The sequence below is a fragment of the Gavialis gangeticus genome, unplaced genomic scaffold (assembly GCF_001723915.1).
Source record: "Gavialis gangeticus isolate Ggan-Ray unplaced genomic scaffold, GavGan_comp1, whole genome shotgun sequence".
NCBI classification, from domain to species: Eukaryota; Metazoa; Chordata; order Crocodylia; family Gavialidae; genus Gavialis; species Gavialis gangeticus.
Window position 1 is genome coordinate 16185067 of NW_017729011.1, and position 17769 is coordinate 16202835.

Below are 17769 nucleotides of genomic sequence, written 5' to 3' on the forward strand. Positions count from 1 at the left end.
TTCCAAGTGAGGTGGTGCAGGCTCCCACCCTGGGGGTTTTTAAGAGGAGGTTGGATGACCACCTTACTGGGGTCATTTGACCCCAGTGCTCTTCCTGCCATGGCAGGGGGTCGGACTAGATGATCTGCTCAGGTCCCTTCCGACCCTTGAAACTATGAAGTCTGGTTCTGTTGTAACTTAGTGCAGGGTCTTCAGTCTTCTTATGGGGAGGAAGAGCAAGCTGCTGCTGATACTGCCAAGAAGCAGTCATTTTAATTTTAAGGGGGGTGGGCTCTTAAAGCGCACCTACAGGGGGTTGGTGCTTGCAGGTGGAAGAGTAAATGAGTTTCTGAAAAGAAATGCTTTGCTTTTCTACATTGAGGCTCTGTTGTGTAGCTTTTAATTCTGGAATCTAATTCCCTTGCGAGTGTGAAGGGAAGACAGAGTTGCCAGTTCCACTAGGAGACTTCAAATTCTCCTTCAGACTTTTTTTAAGATCATAATGACAGATGCATAACTCCCTCAGAATGCTAGCACTCTGTGAACACTTGTAAGAAAAGTCTCACGTTCCTCTGCAGTGTGCAGGCATAAGTGAGTAAATTTGGTTTTCTGTTATAAATTAAATGTTTGTCAGTTTTTCTAAAGAAATGCATTTGCTTGGGTTTGGGGTTTTGTTAAAATTGTCTGCACAAGAGATGACCAGGCAGAGTGGGAGTGAAGTGGGATAAGTTTGTCACTACAGGCATCTGTTCCTTTTTTAGGCTGAAGGGTGCTCTTCTGTTCATCACCATTGCACTCATTGGAACTGGCTGGGCTTTCATTAAACACATCCTTTCAGATAAAGACAAAAAAATCTTCATGATCGTCATCCCACTACAGGTGAGAACAGATCTGTAAGAATCCACGAAAACTTTTTACATCGCTTTGGTGATGTCTAGTTGCAGGTGTTCCCTATGATGGCAGGTTGCATTAAGGTACTGGCCATGAAGCTTGTAGTCCAAAATATTAGATTCTGTGAACAAGCCTGTCAACCCATTATTGGCGTGGTGGAGTTAAGATCCAGTCTCTTGGTCTGTGAAGATGCAGTGTCTGGTCACTCAAATTACTTTTCTCCGTGATGAGTGGCAGATACAAGGATTAAACAGTGTGAAAGACAGTAGGTATTGACTACATGAGATGCATTCACTGGTATTGGAGCAGAATTCGAGCCATAATTTGAATAGTCAAACAAAAATCAAGGATGAGTGGAGACTTGGCTTCTGAAATATTGGAACTGGGTGGGTTAAAAAAACCACTTGGCTCAAGAGTCTCTAGAATTGGGACAACAGAAGTAAATATCCCCAGTGTGTTACATAGCTTGAGTTCCCCTTCTGCTCCAGAAGTGAGAGTAGATACAGGAACTGAAAGGGATAGTTCCAAGGCCTGTTGCCTCCAGTAGCTTAGTCTTTTGGTCTTGCTAGTCTTGTTTTACAAAATCAGATGCACAAATCTTAGCTGCCATTTGGACAGCCCTAGAACTGGTGCTTCAGGCACAAAGCACTGCATCTCATACCCAGTTGAATGTGTGGGCCTGGAGTTTGGCCTTCAGTATGCAGTCTTCCTTACATACTTCAGTGAATGCCTTCACTGCTTATTGCTGGCACTGCAGATCCAGCACAGTGGAGTGAAAAAAGATTCTGATCCTTTCTTGAACATCAGCAGAAATTTAATTCCAGTTTGTTCTATTGGTATGAAATCTGTGAAGGTGTCATTGAAAACATGACCTTGTCACAAAAGTTTTTACAGAGGAGGTATTGAGTGTTATGACTTAGTTGATGCACAAGCTCTTTCAAGGAAATTAGGCTGACTTTTTATGGATCTGGCAACCTAGAAAATCAGTGCAATCAATTGCAATTTATCGAGAGTCATTGGCAGTTTCTTTACGAGGCACAATACATTTGGAGCTAATTTGGGTACCAAAGGGAGTACACCTGTGTTAGTAGAGCTGCTTGATCCAGGTGAAGAGCCAGCTATACTGCTGCTGGCACAGGAGCTGCTGCATTCTGGGTTAACTTGGGGGTGTCTGCATCATAGTGTGTTGACCTTTGCAGACATACCCAGAGTTAAGGGTGGGACTCTATGATGGCACTTCAACTCTTTCTTCTTAAACTGATAATGGCTTACTGTGCCCTGTAGGTCCTGGCAAATGTGGCATACATCATCATAGAATCAACAGAAGAGGGAACCACTGAATATGGGCTGTGGAAAGAGATCCTCTTCCTGGTAGACTTACTATGCTGTGGGGCCATCCTATTTCCAGTAGTATGGTGAGTTAATGCATTTGATGCACTTGGTTTTCAGGGTCCTGATTTCTTTGGGCATTGTTGCTGAACTTATGGGTTTGGACTCCAGAGGGTGGGTCTCAAGGTGATAAAAGTGCAGTGTAAAGCAAAGAAAGTCTCACTCCTCACTGAGGTAGAATATTCTTTGTCCAACATCTTGAAATGCATACATTATGTAGGATCGTGTTCTCTTTTCTAGTTTGAAAATTGTTTTTATTTTGAATAAAGGCTTGTCACCTGCAAAAGATGAGAAGTTTTGGTTTGAGAAACTAATAATGTGATATTGAGCTTTGGTTGACGAACACAGCTTGGTAGGTGGGTGTGAATTGGTAGGTGACTTGTTTGGCAGCTTGGAGGTGCCTGTGAATTGAGAAGGCATATTGAGTCCTGTCCCTAGGAAGACCAGGGTCCACAAATTAGCACCAGTTTGTTTTCTTGGCTTTCCACACAGGAAAGCAAAGGCTGAAAGGTTATGGAAACTGAACTTCCCCAAGGTCACTAGGTGTGAGGGCACTAAGAGGTTTGGGTCCGAAGCAGAGTAGGGAACACCTCTGAAGCTGCAGAGGTCTAGAAATGAATCGGAATAAGGGAAACAGATTGGGCAGTGAAACATCCCAGGATTCATTCCTGTAGTGTGAGTATGTGAGCAAGGTCCTCTTGTAACCTCTGCCTTGCTGCCCTTTACTTCTGCTGGAAATTATCTCCTGGAGTAAGAGGGGGTGCCAAGCTGATATGGAACTAAAATGAAGGGCCCTAAAAGGTATGAAGGAAGAGGTTGCTTGCCTAGCTACTATCCATATTTTGTTTTGGTTTTTATGTGGAGCTTTCTTTATGCATCTGAACTTTTTTTCAAAAGTGGTGGTCATTAAAGATAAAGAAGCATGTTTTTGTTCTAGTGATCTGGGATGGAAAATCAAGCAGCTAGATGACAACCAAATGGTTTTGGCTTTCATCCACATTTCCTATGTATTTACTTCGCTGCTTGAAGGGAGGAATCCTGTAAGGAACATTTCCTTGCCCTTGTTCCACTCTTTTTGCCAAGGAAACATTGGCTAAACAGAACTAGGCTAAAATATAAATAACTCTGCTAAATGCTGTCTTTGGTCCTTAAAACAGTCATTTAGCTGCAGTGTTTATCTACTGAATTCCATTTTAGCCTTAATTAAATCAACAGCTGGATTTAAATGAGCAGATATAAATGGGCTGCTGGGTCCTTTGAACAATACAATTGCAAGAATTGTCACATTTTGATCCTTGCTCATCTACTGTAACACAGAGGATGCAAACATATCGGAGGGATAACCTCTAGTTCTGTAAGTGCACAGCACTCTCCATGTTTCTGACCTTACTTTGGAAAGCTGCTGCTCAAGATTGGTATATTGCTCAGCAAATGAAATTGAGGAAATGGCAATAGAGTTCCACCTTGGTTTGCTTTGGTCAAACTGGGTTGTCTTTTATGCAGTTTAGTAGTTGGACAGAGGACTGTCTAAACTCATACTGTTGTTTTTCCATAACATCTGTAGGATCTTTCAGCAAATCATTGTGTGACATCTACCCCCTCCCCAAAAAAACCTGACGGTACTTTCAGGTTTATATATGTATTTTTTATATGGACAGTGTAAATGAAGCTACTTCAATACCAAAGCATTAAGTTGTGTGGTGTTTTTCTTATGGTAAAGGCACATTTACTGGGGCATAGTGTAAAAATTGTTCTCTCAGATTCATAGAGGTTGGAAGGGACCTCATGAGATCATCAGGTCCAGCCCCCTCCCTTGCTCTGGGCAGGAAAGACTGCTGGGGTCAAATAACCCCAGCAAGGTATGCATCCAGTCTCCTTTTGAAGATCTCCAGGGTAGGTGAAATGCACCCTCAGGGCTAGAAATGTACTTCTGCAACTCCCTGGGTACAAAACCCTTTTTCTAGAAAGCTCTTGTATCTAAGGAGTTCCTCTCCTTTTGAACAAATGGCCATATTGTCAAGATATTAGTATACATAGACATTAAGGTTTGGGGTTGAAATCCTGAGCTGTACTTTGTGGATAGCTTCATTGGAAATGATTGGATGACTCATCTCAGCAAGGAGAATAGGAGTTGGTCGTTGAGATTCTGTTCCTTCAGGGTGGCTTTTGAACTTGTGACATTTACTATTTAGAGCCATGAGCTATGATCACCAATTTCAGTGAAAAGAGCTTAAAAAAGCAATAAGATGCCAGCCACTTGGCAGCACTGTGAGTAGTAGCAGAGTTTTCTCATACCAGTGGAAAGTACTAAAATGGATGCTATCCAAGCTGCTTATCTTCTTGGGTAGCTTTCCAGTGGGTAAAGCAGGTCCTACTCATCTGTTTTTCCCAGCAGTAGAGGGCACTCCAGTGCTCTAATTTTAATACATCTGGCTTGAGGAGATGGAGATGGTAAAGAGTGCTAAGTATGCTCTAGTTACTTGACCAAGAAGATACTTCCCCTGCCAGTAACCACTCATGGAATCGCACTGTCAGAGTTGACCAATACTGAGTTAAATTTAGCACTCCACTATTATAGTTAAACTTGTGCTTTATTTTTCAGGTCAATAAGACACTTACAGGAGGCTTCAGCAACAGATGGGAAAGGTAAGTAATCTGCATCTTTTTTTTGCTGCTTCACACTAAATGTCAAAAACTGCTGCTGCCTGAGTTTCACCTTTCAATGAGCTTTAGGTTTCAAGCATCTTAGAAATGTCTGTCCTTGAGTGAGTGAGAGAATGCTGATTTTAAAAAAAACAAAACACAATAACAAGTGCTGCTTGGGTAGCACTGGGATGCTTGTGCCAACAAGGTGTTTGTTACATGACTAACTTCTGTTAGACAAACTCAGAAGCAATACCTAGGTAAAGTGGCATTTCTTCTTGGTACTTTGGCTGCTGGAGTACCTTGTATATAAAACTTCTGCGGAAGAACCCTCCTGTAGCCCCCTCTGCAGTATCTGAATTTCCTGGAAAGCAAATGGAGGTAGAGAGGGCAGATGGCTTGTCTGAAATGTCAGTGACTTCATAGCAAAGCTTGAAACAGATTTCAGGAATTGTTATCCTTCCTTGTGTTCCTGTCCGGAAGAAGGGAACTGAAGGAACCTGTTTAGAAATTAGTGTAAATTATACAACAGTGACTACTAAACAAGCTCCAGCTGTTCCAAAGTTTCCTAACTTGCATATTTCTGTACTTCAGCTTTATGGGGAGCTGGTCAAAGAGGGGAAGTATGTTGGACTTTACTGTCAGCTGCAGAAGTGAGGGGAAAGGGAGGTTGGAGCATAAAACCTTTGCGGTGTTTGGCTTTCCTGACTTGTCCTCCTGCTTCTCTAGGATCAGTACTCAGCTCACATGGTTGCAGATCTCCATCTCTTGAATAAAACTGGATCCCTTTGGCAATACCTAATACTCTCCAATACTCCTGTTACTGAAGCCTAAACCTTCTTTTTCAGGAGGCAACACTGCTAATACGTGCTATTGTCTACTCCTCCTTGTTCCAACCTGTTTGCACGCTTCCATTTAACTACTTTTTATTCTCTTCCTCTATTCTATCTTTGCAGTTGCCTCTTAGCTTCTTCCAGTGTGATATACTACAATTGCAGTTCATGTTAGCTATAGGTAGGGTGACCATACATCCTGTTTGGCCAGGACAGTCCCAGCTTTCGAAAGCTGGGCCCAGCTGGTTGGTGAAAATTTAAAATGAGAGTCCTGGAATCAGAGGAGCATGGGGTGTAGTCCAGCACGAGGAGGCAGAGTGGCTTGGTAGCGGCTCTGCCTCCTTGCCAGGCTGTGCCCATGCCCCTGCCTGCTGCTGGCTACCACTACCTGCAGCAGTGCTGCTGATTTGGGGTGGGGAAGGGGTGGGACAATGTCCTAGATTTCCTTATAGTTACCCTAGGTATAGGGTACATCTGTGATCTAGTGGGCAAATCCTAAAATTAGAAGCTTGGATACTGATTTCAGGTCTGTCACCGTCTTACTGAGAAACCTCAGGTGAGTCGCTTAATATCAGTTTCCCAGCTGTAAAATACAGATGATGGTTTGGGAGGGAAAAAAAAAAAAAAAAGTAGCTTCAGGGATGGAGAATGTTGTAGAAGTATTAAGTATTAGATTTGCTACCAGAAATGCAAGCAAGAGCTGCTAGCAGCAGACTGCAGACTTTGCTATAAGCAGTTCTTTGATAAAACATCATGCCATTGTTGACCCAGAATATGAATCTCCCTTAAAAAAACATATATCTCTTTCTGGTCTGCTTTGTTATCTGTCTCTGGATCAAGATATACTTAGATTCTAAGCTCTCTGGAGTGAGGTGTGTGAGTGTGTATGTACACATGCATGGTGCCAAGCCCTGTGACGTTTCTAGGTGCTGGTGCATATGCCTGGTTGTCTGGTGTGTCCTGAGTAGAACGCTGTTTTGAAATGAATTCTGACAATACGGAGATGTCTTAATTCTGTGTCTAGGGCCTACCTGCCTTGAGAGTGATGATCAGAGCCTGAGATCCAGTGTAATGGTAGCAGATCATAGTGCTGTGCAGTTGGCCAGTCTTTTTCACAAGATGGTGCTGTAGAGTTTGCTTAATGTTCGAATGAACTGACTGAAAGAGATAAATGAAGTGGCTGTCATCAGAGGTACCCAACATAGAAGAGTTGCCCACAAAGCACGGGACATGAAAATCAAGATTCAAGTAATCAGTTCTTTTGGGAAGATACGTTTCAGTTTCAGGTTGTAGGTTGGAAAGGTACAACAGGTCTGGCTCTTAACGTGTCTTATAAACATAGCTACGTCCCTCTGACTGACGCAACCTCTGAGCTTTTTCTCTAGTTTCTTTATTTTTGGTTGTGAGACTCCTGTTTGGTATGGCTAAACACTGTTCAGTTTGGCATGGATATTTGTTGAGCACCAACAACTGTTGTTACTGCACCCAAGAGCAACTCATTTTTCAGAGTGAGGGGCTGTGACTTGATGCAGTGCAGAGGTATGGCTGTTTTTACCCTTTCTTGCTGCATTGTCTGAACAGATAAGCTGCATCTACACAAGTGTGGACATTTGTTTCCCCAGGGACAAGAAGCAGTGGCACACCTTGTGCCACTGTTGCTTCTCCTTGGGGAACACTTGTGCCACGTGCCCTCTAGCATGTGGCAGGTTACCCTGGGTGGGGTAGGGGAGGCTGGGACCAGCAAGTGTGCTGGCCCCAGGAGTTGTACCTGGGGTTCTGGGGGCCTTGGGGAGCTGCAGCCATGGCAGTCCTGCTGCTTGGAGCCTGGCTGGCAGCTAGATCTCAGGATCTTATGGCATCAACCCTCCCATCCCTTGCGCTGCTAGCTTGTAGCGGGGGAACACCTGAATGTGTGGTGCATGTCACTGTAGAAGGGTCTGTGGGTCTGCAGGGCCACATGCCCATGCTCATCTGTATGTGCTCATAGAATGCATCTTTTCTCATAGGTCAGTTGCTTGCCATCTTTTTATAATGAAAAAGAGCATTGTGCCAGAAAGATTATTGCTTTAATTCTTAGTTAAGATACTATTGGGGGCACCTGAGATGATGGGGCTTCATGTGACAGATATAAATGCAGTCATTAAAGGTAAAGTAATTATGCTACTGGTGATAGGAGTCTCAGGAACGTAAGTGGGAATCCTTCTGGTGTGAGGATTAACAGGAGCCTGGTGCCAGCAGTAGAATTTTGTGACGGGTCCCACCCTAGCTGACTAGTTCAGAGGATGAAAGATAATTTTGTTTGCATTATCAGCCAGACTTAATTTGCATTAATTTTTTTTTTAAATATAAAAGTATATGCTTAGTTGAAATAATTATGGTCCTTTTCAATTCTGACTCTTGGGTAGTTCATACGATTGCTCTGGAGGCCCTATCTAGTCGTGTAGGAAAGATGTGACTGGCCCTGTCTGTAAATGGACTAGCATTCCTTTCCTAGATGAAGGTGAGAGAGTCTCTCCTTATTAACTGGTGAGAGCTACTAGATCTTCTATCATGCACAGGAAGCACAGTGCTGCATGTCCTAATCTGAATCTTGCAGACAGTGCAGTCCTGGTTGAACTGCTTGTCACCTTGCTGGTCTTGCTAGCATTACCTTTGAGACTTCCCCTGTTTCTCTCTCAAACTTCATTGATTTCTAGTTTGTTTTTTTTTAAATTTTGGCTTCCTCACCTCCCTGTGACTGAACCCCATTATCACAGCGACTAGCTTTTCCATTTCCCCCCTTTGCACCTTGCCAAACTGTGCTCTTAAGGAGGTTCTAGCTACACCAAGGTCTTGATTCTAGAGGAGTTAGTTTGGTGATTGGCTCTAGTAACACTGATCAGCATAAACTGGTGGGCAATCAGCTCCATTGTCCCAAATTACAAAACCACTTCTACATATTAAGCTCGGTACCAATTCACTGATTTTATTTAATGTGACCTTATCATTAAACTCGTCTAGATTTGCTTGTGTTTGCTTGGTTAACACTGCCATCCAGTTTCACGTCTTCTGTGTCCCTAGCCTTTATCTCATCTCCAGCATGCCAGCAGCTGGAGATGGTCCACCCCACTTTCTCTTATTCAGTTACCCTACTTCCTGTCTCAATCTTTGCAACCATACCTTGTTGACACAGAGGTCTCTGCTTTGCCTCTACCTCCTAGCTGCTAAATACTCTTACCTTATAACCTTCCCACTGGTGAAGAAGACTTGGCTGCGTTAAGGAACCACGTACAATTGTGATTCCTGTGCTGTTTGGAACAGTTGGATCAGGTCCCCAGGGGTCTCTTCAGCACATTATCCTAGCAGTCTTTCCCGCCCACACGTCCACTTAGCTGCATGTCTTGAACTATTTTAGCCGCATCTCAAACTGCGTATTAGCTAGTAGCCCCCCAAGTCTAGTTCAGTCGTGACTGTAGTCTGACTAGAATAGAAACTCTAAGTAAAAGGCTGCCTGACCAGTAATTGTATTTGCCAGTCACAGCTATGCTTGTTGCAGGCTCACTGGACCATCTATTTGCTCAGTAAAAGGGCCACTAAATGCACAGGTGGTTCAAGGCCAGTTAGCTGAGGTTAACTGTAGTGCATGTCTGGAAGAAGGAATAGTAGTTGACACGTGACTTTTTCCTATTGTTCTAGGAAAAATTCTTAGCTGTGTGGGCAGGAGAGACTGCCAGCGGGGTGTGGTTCAGACACAGTACCTGTACAATTGGAGTTGCTACTCTGCCCTGTCTGATCTTACGCCTGTAAGGCAACCTTTAATTCTCTTAAAACAAAATGACTGGCTGTTGCCCTGTTTAGCAATGGGTATAATCATCCCTCTAGGCTGTTTTTTTCCTCTCTTCCTAGTGTTTGGCAGTGCATTTTAGAGCCTGTAACTTGCTTTGTGTGTTCCTTGCCAGCTTTTAAAAGCTTGGCTGTGCTTCTGATCCTTCCCCAAATCTTTGCTTTCCAGACAGGATTCATTGGGCTGTCTGATTCACTAGTTACTGAAGATCAAATTTGTCTTGTTCACAAATCTAAATGCTTAGCAGTTTCCTCTGTTGGGTATGAAGGGAATCAACCCTGCAGTGAAATGGCTTGTATGCTTTGTGTGTCATGCATCTACACTCACATTTTAGTCTCAGGATGTTGCAAGAACTATGCATGGAGGAGCAAAGGGAGTACTGTTTAGTAAAATTTCTGCTTTTGAGACACTTTCCTAAATTCATGGTTGCAATACATGTCCCCTTAAACTTAGTAACTTTACTCTTCGGTATGCTGAAAGCCCTCAGTATTGTTGGACAGGGTGAAGAAGAAGAATACTGCTGCAGTTTTTGTTGTGCCCCTCTCATGTGTATGTGAAGAGAGATATGAAAGTTGGTGCAGTCTGGTCACGAACTGCTAGCTATTTTCTTGAAGCACTGCAGCATGCCAAAGTTGGCAGCAATATTAGAGGAAATACTTTGCAGCTAGTAGCTCCCAGGCAACCTTCCCTGTATGCTCTGCAGTGGGCAGATGAGTTCCTTCATGCCTGCCCCCTAGTTCAGAAAAACTTGATCGCTCTTTACTTTTAGCCCCTCTACTCCTGCTGCTGCATCAAAGAAACACTGATTGAAGGGCATAATTGTGCTGGATCCAGAGAACCGTCTGCTCCTAATGGCGGCAGCCGCTTATGTTGGAGGCAGGGGTACCTGGCAGGATCTGGCCAGAGCACAGCTCTGAAGTTCTCAGCAAAAAGAACCAGACTGATAGGTCTGTGCTATTATCAAAAACCTTGAGTGGGGCGGGGGGGGGACACACGACTTTTTGAGCATAACTGAGGGGATTGTGAGTTAGGGGAGTAGACCTGTCAAGTGTTTCCCTTGGAGATCTGATAATGTACTTGCAGGTGTCACAGATCTAAGTTATAGGTTGTATGACTGCTCTGATAGTTTCATGGCCTCACGTTTAGAGGTGCTAAAATAGGCCATTTTTTCCTTGAGGTTTTTACTTGCGAGAGTGCGTGTGACTTGAAGCTTGTATACCAAACTCTCCTCTTTTTCCTACTAAAGTTTAGACTGCTGATCTCTGCGCCCTGCTTGATGCGTACACTTGGTACCAGAGCATACCATACTGGCTGCCATACTAACCCAACCCGGCTTCCAAACTCCACTTCTGGCCTTGGAATGTTTTACTAGCACTGAACCTGCAGCGACTTGGGGCAGTTGTGTTCTTCAGTTATTCTTACAATGGGCAGCGGGAAGTAGGCACGTACTTTGCTTGACTCTTCGGGGATAGGAAGAAGGGAATAAGGAATCTATCTGGAAAGCTTCTAGTGTATTTTCTGCTCTTGGCGTGATGCACTTCTAGTAGGTTAGCATGCAGTGCATTCTAGCTTTTTCTTAGTGCTGTTTGTTCCACTGCATGCCACACAGTTGTTTGGACTGGGTCTGCTTGTGTCCTGAGCCACAGTCCTTATTGCTATTGCATAAATGTTCTGTAGCGGTCAGACTGACTTGTCAACAAAGTTTTGTCTGCCCGCGTGCTGGGCTGTGATGGACAGTCTGACCTTTTTTTCCACCTTTGTAGCCTGTTGTAGCATCCGAGATCAGCGTAGTAGACACTTGGAGCGAGACGTTCTTCTTTCCAGACCTTTGTGGTGTTATATTTTTGATCAATGCACATCTGAATATTGCAGGTACAAGCTGTTTCAAATGGAGATGGAGAGGGGAGCTGGCAGAGCCAAAATGTAAGTGTTATTACAAACCAGTGAGACACCTTCCTGGGAAGGGCATTAATTCATTAAATCCCTCCAAGGACAGGGTGAAACATGACTTTAACTTTTCCTAATTAATTATTGCACTTTGTAGAACCTGAGGGGCCCTCCTTCAGTTCTCTGTATTGCTCTCCAGTTAAGCACATTGTTCCTTAAAGAACCACTGCATACTTGCCATGTTTCAGGGGTGTTGTTTGTAGCTGTGTTGGTCTAAGGACATGGGTAGACAAAGTTCTTTGGGTAAATGTGATATCTTTTATTAGACCAACCAAAATGTAATTGGTCAAATAAAAGATATCACTTTTACCTGAAGAAACTATAACAATAATTTAGGGATCAGTTATAGCAAGCCTGCTTATGAGCAACTCTTATTAACCGCCTGTGTCTCTATTGCAAGACCAGACCCATGAGTGTTTAAAGCTATCTTACTTAAACCAGAGAAAGAGTGTAACATCAACTTCTCACATACTTGCCAAGCCTTCATTAAGTTATGTGCATCTTGTCCTTCTCCAGCACTTCTGTCTTATCAGAGCTCTAGATAGTAAGCCTGTCTGACTTCTAGGTTATAAATGCCAGCTGCTGTCCTGGCATAAATTCCCTCTACAAAAAGTTGTCAGTGGCTTTGTATGTCCCATTCTAGTTACAGTATCTGGGCCTTGTGGATAGATGGGTTTTAAACTTATTTAGCGATCATTCACGGCAAGACTTTGACTGGGTTGCTACAGAGTTGAGCATATTGAGTTTGCAAAAAAAAATTGCATAAGCTACTGATCACCAGTACTCGTGGAACTGCCATATTGTCATTTTTAATCTCTTCAGTGCAGGACCATACTTTTAGTTCAGGGGACAGAGAAACTGGCTGATCCTCACTGCAGTACACAAACACTGGGTCTTGTCCCTGGTGGAGTGAGATGGTGTCTGAACGCAGCTGAAGAAAGCAGCACGTTCTGATTATTTGAGCAAGCTAGCTTCCTGTAACATTTTCTTCATTTCCTTTCATAATTGTTGTAGTTTCTGTCTTCCTCATCTCTCCCCAAAGCACAGGTGAGCACTGGGTATTGTGAAGCTGCATATTGATTATCCCTAGACAGGGATTTTTCAGAGTGGAGTTCAGTCCCTGTCAACTCGGGGAATATGCATGATGAGTTTTAATTGGCAATCAGGTCTTTTGCTGTCGCTGCCCTTTTCCCCCTGTATGAATCATGTAGAATAACTCCTGCAAATGATGAGTCAAGGACTACTGAGCATTGATAGACTGGAAGTTTGAATCACAGCAGCGCTGCAATGCCTGCCCCCTCACCCACCACAAAAATTAAGTCAGAGCATTCTAGTATTTGTGTTCAGGCTTTGGTGAGGGATTTAGTGAGAGAAGGGACTGGGGGGTGGGGAACTGACACAGGAGCGTATTAAGTCACAAGCTCTCGGTCGTCACTCAAGCTTAATGTTAGATGGTGTTATGCTGCGTGGCATATCTTACTCTGATCACTGAATAACTCCTTCAGAGTGGGACATCAGGGGAACATTGTCAGTTCCCATGCTGCACTCATACTTATGAGTAGGCTTGGCAGATCTGAGTTTTAATAATTTTGACTGATAGTATCAATGTTTATTTTTAAGCATTTATTTAGATTTTTATTTGGTTAAAATGTTCAGGATTGCTTGAAATCAGGGGTGTAGAGGGCAGACAATTTATTAATGACAGCATACTATTATTAGTAGTACAGTTTAACCGCCTGCTGTGACAAATGTAACCATCACCAGCTGAGTGGCAGAGCTGACATCAGTCCCGGCTCTGCTCATCTGTAGCTCCCTCGTCTGCTCTGCCACGTCGTCTTCCTGTGTTCCCAGTCCCCTGGGGTTTCTGGGAGTTGCAGTCCAAACTCCAGTCAGCATCGTCCTGTCATTGCACACTCCATCAGCCATCATTTTTCTTGCATTCCCTTTCTATAAATTTTGACGCTTACTGATAGAAATAATTTTTCATTGGCCTGTGTGTGAGGTGAAATCAGTGTTTATCAACATTCACCGATTTAAAAATTGAGTTCTGCCAAGCCTACTTATGAGCAGCTCTTATTAATAGCTTGTGTCTTTACTGCAAGACTAGAGCCATGAGTATGTAAAGCTATCTTACTTAAACCAGAGAAAGAATGTAATTTTGACTTGTGGCAAGGAGGAGGAGCAGCAAAACTAGTTTCATTGGGCATTTGTACACATGCACGTGCCGCAGCACCAAATGCTTTTAAAAGCACCTGGTGTTGTGGTGCATGCATTTGTATAAATGGCAAAATGCACATCAGTGCTGAGAAAATGGCAGTAGTGCACTTTTTGAACTAAAACACACTGAAGGTGTGTTAGTTCAAAAGTATACCACCACCATTTTCTGCATGTTAATGTGCATTTCACCATTTATACAAATGCATGTGATGCAGCGCCGGGCACGTCAGCTCATGTGCTCTGCAGACTATTAATAGAGTCTGCTCCAATGCGCCAGATTTCCATAAATACTATTAGTACTAATTGTTTTCCTGAAGCTAAGCATGGTATGTTTGGTGAAGAGCCTAATCTGATCTGACTGGGATACAACCTTTTGGTTTTGGCCACTTGGAGGCAGTGACAAGCTATAAAGGTCAGACTAGCACATTGCAGCCAGTCAGAATGCTTTGCGGTTTTGCTGTTCTGTACCTTGCTGGCATATTGGGTACTTGGTTAGAGATAAGTTGGGTTGGATAGGGACTAGATTCCATGAGCCAGGTAGTCCCTTCCAGTCCTAGTTTAATTGAAGGGGAAGGTGTAGAATGCTCCAGTTGCTTCTAAATCAAGGTAGTATATACTTAGCTTATACAACTTTACCTACAAACCAACTGCTTACCCACCTCCTCAGTCATGCCCTGGAGACTTTCAAGTTAAATTAGCCCTAGGCTGGTGAATCTTAAGTGTGCTGTTCTTGAAGGTTTCTATGCATGTTACAGGAGGCTTTCTGCTGCTCATTTTCAGTGCTCCAAGTAAAGTGGAATCTGCTTTTGGCTGTCGCGTTACCAGTTCCAGACTTTGACCTCAGTCTGTTCTAAATGCAGCTGACAGTATCTTTGCTGTACTATATATAAAGGGACCCTCGAGTGCAGTTGTTGCAGTGAGCTGGCCAGTCGAAGATTTGGTCTAGTTAGTCGCAGCTGCAACAACATGGCGCCTCTTTCTGATGCTCAGTTTCCTCCTGCTTGCACTTGAGTCCATGGAAGACTTTATACGTACGCAATACTAGATGCATCTGCACCTGCCTTTTGTAACAAGTCAGGCTGTGTGGGTGGCTTTGTGTGTACCATGTTGCATGTGTTCCTTTAAAAGCAAGAAAGTTTGGAGGGTGTGTGTGTGTGTGTGCGCGCACACACACACACACAACAGGAGAGATGGCTTTGGGTGTGTTCAATGGGGCTTTCCTACATGTTGAGACCTATTCATACCACTGACACGGCAGTAACACACCCTGCTTACCAGGCTGTTTCATTGTCTGCCAGATGAACCAAGGAATGATGACAGGAATGTTCGTAGCCCAAGATTCAAAAGCCTGGCTTTCTAGAGCTGTTGTCAGAGACGACTTGATGCACAACATTTTTGTCTGTTCCAGACAACTGTTGTGTTGTACACTGACAGCAGTAGGCGAGCTGAATGCACCGATATAGTGATTGTGCTGTAGTGGGCTGCATGCTTTATAAGAGCAGTTCTTCCTTCTCTGTCACTTCATGGCCATCTCGTTGTCCCTGATAGCCCTGTTGGTGAATGGGAGCTGAGTATCAGACCTGCCACAAAAGAGCCATCCAGGAAGCTGGAGAGTGTTGGATCTATAGGGCTCACCTGTTAATCTGGGTTGCATTCTCTGATATTATTAAGGTTCATTTGCTGCAGAGCTTGCAAATGCAGTTTCAGCAAAAGGGCTTAGCAGTGCTGCTCCTTATTAAATTTTGCATCCAGTTAAAACGTTAGACATGGCAGAAAGCAGTTCTTGCTACGTAAACCCTCTTAGGATGCTGCTTGAGCCAAATGGTGTAGCTTTTTTTGACAGGCAGCAAACATTTTTGTGTAAACTGGACAAGTTTGCTCTGTTCCCTGCAGCCTCCACAGGCATTCTGACTAGAAACCTATGTTCAGTGGCTCTGGAAGTAGATTGTATCTATGTAGACTGTCACAGCGGGGACCCTTTGCCCTTCGTGATGTCACTAAAGCACCGGGAGGCCACATGCATAATTCCAGCACCACCTGGAAGAGCCTGAATCTCAAACCGAGTTTGACAGCTGCTCCATCTGTTGCTGACCTCCATTCTCATCCACATCAGTATATGCTGCATTCAGCAAGAGCCTACGTAATCTTTTCAATAAACAGGCCGTTTAGCCCCAGGGCCTTCGCTTGCGCAGCTTGGGACTGGAATGCGGGGATTTGTCATGAGAACTATTGCTCTAATATGACTTCAGATATCAGCCTTAAATTATGGCTGAGGCATGACTGATTGGTACAGGAAAAAGCTTTATTGCTGTAATTTTTTTTCTTGTGGCTGACAAGGTAAGTTCTGCAGTATTTCTAAGAAACCCTGAGTAACTTTTGTACTGTTTTTGCCAGTTTTATTCCTCACATCCTGAACTGATCCACCTCTCTTACAGTTCAGTGCAGTGTTGTTGCTTTTTTTTCCAATTGTTAATAGGCAATTATCCTTCTGCTCAACATGGCAACAGAGCATTTTATGCTGTTCAGCCCCATCACAAAAGTTACACTTCCTGATGAAAGGGGGGGAAAAAAATCTCTCTTAGGCTGTCCTTTCTGGATGGATTAAGCAGAGTGGCCTAGGAGGTCAGCCACTCCATTTTGAAGTACTCAGTGCTTTGAGGGGTAATGGGAAGGCTAGAAGTGCTTATGTTGATGGCGTGTGAACCATTTTAGCTTGGGAGTGTTAATGTATCTGCTTTTGGTGAATGGAGAGTGCGGAAACCCAAATCTTAAGGGACTGCATCTGTCAAAGCATGCAGAAGACTGCAATTTAGTCTGGATAGACTGAACAGAAATGAGTGTAGAGTTAATCCGTAAAAATGTGGTGCTCACCCTACAAAACACTGGGAAAGGCATACCCTGTGCAGAGAGAAAAGAGAAGCTGAAGTTGATCATGTAGTAAAATGCTACAGAACTATTTGGGGTATAAATTACTTTCACCTTCCCTGTCCTTCCCCGGCACCATCCGTCTACCCTCTCCTGAACAATACATCGCGATGGCATGATGTTCCTGGTAAACTGAGGCAGTTGCTTTCCATATAGGGACCTGTGTTAGAAATGTATCTGCCAAAGATTCAATTGCTTCTCATGTTGGGAAGGATCAAGAATGCATCTTGTGGAAATGACTTGATGAAGGAGAAAATTGCTGTAATCTGAAGCATCCCATACTAATTGTCGATCACAGCTTGCTAGCTTCTGCCTTTCCCTCTCTTCCTTTCTTCTTTGACTGCGATAATGAGCCGAGTGTTGTGAGGAGACCAAAAATATTCCCCAGTTCCTGCAGTGAGACTTGAGAGGGCGTTTGCTGATAGAGGAGGAGGCAGTCAGGCTGCCCTCGGCAGTCATCGATATTTCATACAAAGGGAGGGGGGAGGAAAGTAGAAGTTGCATCTCTGACCCCTCTGACCTTGGGAAGAGTTGGATATATTATTTTGGGAGAAGTGGTGAAGTGATCTGGAGGCTGAGCTCTTGCTCACAGGCGAGCTGCTTAAGTTCAAGGGAAATGCAGCTTGACCTTTTTTAAAAGGTGCGTCGGAAAGATCTGCAGAAGAATTTAATAGCCTGCAGACTATGCTGGCACGATGGGAGACATCCTCCCACACCTGTTGACTTTTAGCTGGAAGGGCCTGAACAGTGCATTGAATATTGGGGGGGGTCCCATCTCCCCCCCCCATACTTCACTCTGCAGGGTGTTGACTTAACAGATACAGGGACCCCAGTAATTACAGCAAATTGGTTCACGGATTGTAATGCCTCCAGAAAATACCAGCTGTCTCATAGCTACTTCTCAGACAGTTTTTTCTGGCTGCGCGTGTGCGTTTCCCCACTACAGTGTTCTGTCATGCCTCGCCTCCCTGCGAGATTATCCTTTTGAGATGAAGAATGGGTTTGTTTCTCACCAAGGACATTTGAAGAGTACAAGCTTCACTCCTTTTTGTTTATTTGCCACTGAATTGCTTCCATGAAATCCAGATTCTGTTCTTGAAACCACTGTAAACAGTCTCTGTA

The 17769-nt window shown here is 43.8% G+C and overlaps 1 protein-coding gene across 3 annotated transcripts in view; it reads left to right on the forward strand.

Annotated features, from left to right (window-relative positions):
- The window catches only part of GPR107 (G protein-coupled receptor 107), a 72487-nt gene that overhangs the window by 35044 nt on the left and 19674 nt on the right, over positions 1 to 17769 (forward strand). For 2 of the 3 annotated variants that reach the window (XM_019510669.1, XM_019510668.1), the window contains exons 12-14: positions 741 to 858; positions 2155 to 2285; positions 4862 to 4905. In XM_019510669.1, the coding sequence (XP_019366214.1) occupies positions 741 to 858; positions 2155 to 2285; positions 4862 to 4905 (293 nt within the window). Of the gene's footprint in view, positions 1 to 740; positions 859 to 2154; positions 2286 to 4861; positions 4906 to 11430; positions 11482 to 17769 lie in introns of all 3 variants that reach the window. The other variant, XM_019510666.1, reaches the window with a different exon arrangement.